The following is a 5,220-nucleotide window of genomic DNA, read 5'->3' on the forward strand; positions in this document are numbered from 1 at the left end:
CTGGAACTCACTCTGTAGACCAGGCTGGCCTCGAACTCACAGAGATCTGCCTGCCTCTGTCTCCGGAGTGCTGGGACTCAAGGGATGTGCTACTTAACATGTGCACGGTCAGTTCCCAGCACCAACACACATGCTCACACACCCGAAGAAAACCTCAACCCCCTGTTAGGCAGAAATGGTTACTGCACAGCCTGCCCCCTAGCCCAGGAAACACATAACCAGTTGCAGCTTCTTTATTTTCCTTTTAATTTTTCGGAAGGATATACACCACATATCCCATGGGCAGTAAAGCGCATTCAATGTGTTTATAAGCCAAACAAGTCACTTTGTTTAAGCAAACACAAGTACAAAGTAAAACAAAACCACAAAATAATGAACTTCATGTTCATAACATACAAAAAATTGCCGCCTACTCAGTAGGTAACTACAACATTCCAACTCCTGAATATATGTATAAATTTACATTTTCAGTTAAAAAAATAGACTTTTGAGAGTTCTGATTTTGTTTTAAATTTTTTTCTTCTTCCATTCTGGAGAGCCAAAGCTCAGCTCAGCCCTCTTCCTCATTTTTCTCTCAAAGCCTTCCCCAAGACATCACTCCTACCCGCATAAGGCTAGAGGTGAGCATGTCCCTCACAATTGCACATGTCAAGCCATCGGCACGGCGTGTCACACAAAAGGCACCAAGACGTGAAACTTTTTAAACCAAAGGGACGGGCAAATTTTTTTTTCAAAAAAAAGAAAATAAAAACAAAAAACCAAACAAACCATACTTTTGTCACATGTGAGAGTACAGTCGAGCAGTATTTACAAAGAGGTTAACGGAACACTCTGACACATGCTCTGGTTAATACCTAGGACTGCTGCTTCAAAAGATGCTCCAAACATATTGTCACAGCAGCATCATCACAAAATAGAGGATCACCATTGGTTTGCTTGGCTTTGCTCCCCCTCCCCCCCCAAGTGAGGACGGAACTCCAAATGATACAATAGAGTATGCAAATTATCTTCACGTCAATACCCCAAGGAAAACAAAATCCATGGCACAGACACTGTACAAAGATGCCGGGCAGGGTTCCGAGGACCCAAACCCATTTCGCCAACTTGATGTTGTAGCACTGAGGGGAGCCAGGGTCAGGCGTATGATGGAGATGATACTGAAATGATTTATCCAATACCCATGCAAATCAAGTTCTTTGGATAGAGGTGAAGAACTTGGACATGGCTGTTTCAGGCAGCTGAAGTCAAAGGGAATAGGAACGGGAAGCAGGGACGGTAAGTGAAAGGGCCGTTGGCCAACAGACCTCCTCCATTGGACCAGATGAAGGACTTGGCTTTGACCTAAGAGGAGCCCCTTCTGGTGGCCATCGCCCTCCTGTCCTTTATTGTCTTTCATGGTTTTCCCCCTCCCTTTCTTTTCTTTTCCCCTTTTAGCAAATTTCAATTGTCCTAGGAGAAAAGGTGGAGGTCATGTCCGAAAGCCCAGTCGAGGTGCTGAAGGAGTTGGTGACCGCTGCCGAAGGGAAGCTGCTGACCTGGGCAGGGAAAGCGGGTGGAACTGAGGCATAGGTGGTGGCCACTGAGGGCGAGGGGAAGCCACTGTGTGCAGGAGATGGGTAGGTAGAGGAGCCAGGAGAGGAGTAGGAGGTGGGCACAGGGGACGGAAATGAGGTGGCGGCGGGGGATGGGTAAGAGGTAGCCACTGGGGACGGGTAGGAAGAGAGGGACGAGGTGGCCGAAGAGGCCACAACACTTTTGTCTGCTTTCTTGTCCTTCTGTCGTAAGTGGATTTTGGTATGCCTCTTGCGTTCATCGCTCCTGGCAAACTTTCTTCCACAAATGTCACAGGCAAAAGGCTTCTCGCCTGTGTGGGTGCGGATGTGGGTGGTAAGGTGGTCACTGCGACTGAAGTTGCGCATGCAGATTCGACACTGGAAGGGTTTCTGGCCTGTGTGGATGCGGATGTGGCGGGTGAGCTCGTCGGAGCGAGAAAAGCGGCGATCGCAGGACTCGACCGGGCAGGCGTATGGACGTTCGTGGGGGGGCGTCTTGCTGGGCCGGTTAGGGTACTTGCGCATGCGGCTGGGTTTGATGAGCTGGGACTGGTAGGTGGTATTAAGAGCCTTTAAGTCCTGGGAGCCCGACTGAGTGGCGAAGGCTTTAATAGTGGATAGTGGGGTAAGTGAAGGCTGCTGGGTACGGTTCTCCAGACCCTGGAAGGGCTTCTGGTCTGGGCTGCCCAGGCCCAGGTCTCCCTGTTGTTGTGGAAACAGATAGTCAGGGATCATGGGAACCTGGAAGCCACCCTTGGTGGCAGGGTAGGCAGGAGGCGGGTACTGTAGGGCTGTGCCTGCCGAGGAGGGAAAGGCTTGGCTTTGCGGCTCAGGAAAAATGTCAGTGTTGGGAGTGGGAAAAGTGGGCGCAGCTGAGTAAATGGGGCTGCTGTCGTTGGAGGGCACAGCGCAGCTCAGGGGTGGGCTCTGGGAGGCAGAGGAAGACGTTGAAGCCGCTGGAGAAGGTGCTGAAGACGAAGAGACCGGAGGATTGGACATGCTCACGAGGCCACTGACTAGGCTAAAAAGAGGTTCAGGCCACAAAGTGTTGCCACTGTTGGGTGCAGGCTCCAGGGAGAAGCGGCCAGTGTAGGTGATGGGAGGCAACCGAGTAGTTTGGCTGGAATAACTTGTCTCCACCATCGCCTTCTCGTTATTCAGAGCGATGTCCGAAAATGACTCTGGTAGGAAAGAGAGGAGAGAGGCCTGGTTACTGGAGAGCAATCACTGGACGATAGGAACCGACGCGGCCAGGCAAGAGGTCGCCCGGCTACCACTGATGTGGTTAATAATTGATAGCAGCAGATTGCAATGTTCCTGAACCTGCTCCAGTGGCAGAGCCCATTTCAACAGCTGACGCAAACAGAGAATCCCCCCTCTACTGCAGCTAGAAGAGCGCTCCGCAGCGAGGCTGCGCGGGCGAGGGAATCCCGCCAGCACCCTAGTGGCCACAGCTAATGCGCGCCCCCTACCCTGGGCGGCAGGGACATCCCTGTTCACAGATTTCAGCCCTGCCTTGGGGACAAGCGGCAAGCCACGCAGCGCCGCAGGCGCGCGGGGGAGGGGGCAACCCTGCTCATCAAAACAAACCCCCTCCCTCCTCCAACCACCCACGCAGCTTGAGCTCTCGGTCCAAAACAAACGCTCTGCCCTCCGTGCACCGCAAGGATGGTGGTGCGAGGGGCGGGGGGTTGTCCCCGGACATCTAACACAAGACCCTGGAGCCCTGTGGAATAGAGGGAACCCCAGGACCATGCCTAAGGTCTAGGAGCAGATCTCTGCAGCAAAGGGCTGGACGTTAGGGTAGTCCCTAAGGGGTATTCATCCTCGGCGCAGACCACCGCTTACCTGTGGTCAGGTGCTCGTAGGGCTGTTCGCCCGGCTCCCCTTGAGGATTGAAGGCGCTGCTGCCGCTGTTGCTGCCGCCCCCACTACCGCCCCCGCTGCTGCTGCTGCTGTTGCTGTTACCGCCGCTGCCCTCTGGGGCTCCGGCAGCCCCGAGGAACTGGGGAGCCCCGTTGCTCAGCAGCATCATCTCCTCCAGTTTGGGGTAGTTGTCCATGGTGGGTGAGTGAGGAAAGGAGCCGAACGGGTCAGAGATCTGCAGTGGGGACATCAACTGCATCTCGGCCTTGGCCGCTGCCATCCCGGACGAGCGAGCTGGAGAGCTGATGTTGGGCGGTGGGCGCAGCCCGGGACCAAAGCTACTGAGGGCACACTCGCTAGGAGTTGGCCGGGTCACATACGGGGCGCCAGGGCACACTGCGGGGAGTGTAGGTGGACCCCCAGGTTGGCAGTGGCCACGGCCCGTGGTGGACGCAGGGCTGCAGCGGAGGCTGAGGCTGGGGCAGGGGCCGATCTTGCGGCGGCGGAAGCTGACGGCGGCGGCGGCGAATCGCGGCGGAGGCTCCCCAAGTTCTGCGCGCTGGGATCTCTCGCGACTCCCCGAATCGGCCTCTATTTCAAGGGTCTGGAACAGCACGGGCCCGCCTCCGCCGTGACGTACATGGCCATATATGGGAAGCAGGAAGCCCTAATATGGAAGGACCGGCCGGGAGGACCCGGAGTGACGTGAAGCACCCCCCATCCGAGAGCGGTGGGCACCTCCACCCTGAGACCCGCTCCAGCATCTCGGACACACAAACTCTGGGAAAGCCGACTATTGGAACGGCATCGGTGGCCTCCGGAGCCAGGCGCCTGGAGTTCCCAGCCTGCCCCCGCCCCAACCCCCCTCGCCCCTCCTCCCAGAGCCGGAAGCGGTAGGGCCATATTGGGCCGCTCCAAATAAGGCGCTGCCCAAATAAGGTCTGTTCCGGCGGGGGATCCTTCCTGCTCCTTATATGGCGTTTCCGGGTCGGCACTCCCACCCTCCCTCCCCGCCCCCCGCCCCCCCCTCTTGGTTCCCAGCCGGGAGCCCGAACGCGCGCAGGAGTCGGGGACGCCCGCGTGGGGAGGGCGCCGGGCGCGTAGAGCTGGGCGCGCGGCGGCACTGACGGCCCCCGGGTGCGAGCTGGGCTGGGGAAGCCCAGGCCGGGCGCGGGGGCGAGGGCGAGTCAGGCCGGGGTTCTACAGCCGTCATCCTGGGCTCGCCCGCCCACCTCGGGGACCGTGGGAGCGAGCCTGCCGAGAGGAGGAGCGGCGGGGCGGGCTGGGGCAGAGGCCGCCCAGGAGAGGCGGGGCCCTGACCCGAGCCGCCACTAATGGCAGGGTCACTTTCCAGGTGTCACCGGGAAAACTGAGACCAAGAGATGTGGCCCCTGGTGCTGGAAACGCTGCCTAGCAGTCGGGCGCGCATTCCGCCACCCGTCAGTAGGTTAGGGGTGTGAAGACCTGGGGCTCCCAATGCGCCAGCCAGAACCGAAAATCTATTCCCTGGTCCCTGCCGTTGAGGAGCCCACCTTTGGCGACCTGGACTGCAGACCCTGATTGCCCTTAGGACAGCCTGGAGTCCCCGCCGGGAGCTGTTGGTTCTTGTGATGGTTGGGCACTTCCTGACCTTTATGCAGTCCAGGTCGGGCGGACCCTGCCCTGTTCTAAAGAGGGGACTTTCCTTCGGGCTCCCTGGCGACCCCTGGGTTGGGGTGCTGAGGACGCGCCAGCGACTCCGTACTGCCCTCTGGAGGTCTCTCCAGTTGTGTTTCCCCGGGATCCAGGCGGGGCGGGCTCT

The 5,220-nt window shown here is 57.9% G+C and overlaps 1 protein-coding gene across 1 annotated transcript; it reads right to left on the reverse strand.

The window, feature by feature from the left end:
• Positions 1-217: 217 nt before the first annotated feature.
• On the reverse strand, positions 218-3,977 carry Egr1 (early growth response 1). The gene is made up of 2 exons (XM_057789317.1): positions 3,402-3,977; positions 218-2,734 (listed from the first exon to the last, which is right to left on the reverse strand). The coding sequence occupies exons 1-2, from the start codon at positions 3,697-3,699 to the stop codon at positions 1,431-1,433; spliced, it is 1,602 nt and encodes a 533-aa protein (XP_057645300.1). The 5' UTR covers positions 3,700-3,977; the 3' UTR covers positions 218-1,430.
• Positions 3,978-5,220: the final 1,243 nt, after the last annotated feature.

This window comes from Chionomys nivalis, chromosome 14 (genome assembly GCF_950005125.1).
Source record: "Chionomys nivalis chromosome 14, mChiNiv1.1, whole genome shotgun sequence".
In the NCBI taxonomy this organism is placed as follows: domain Eukaryota; kingdom Metazoa; phylum Chordata; class Mammalia; order Rodentia; family Cricetidae; genus Chionomys; species Chionomys nivalis.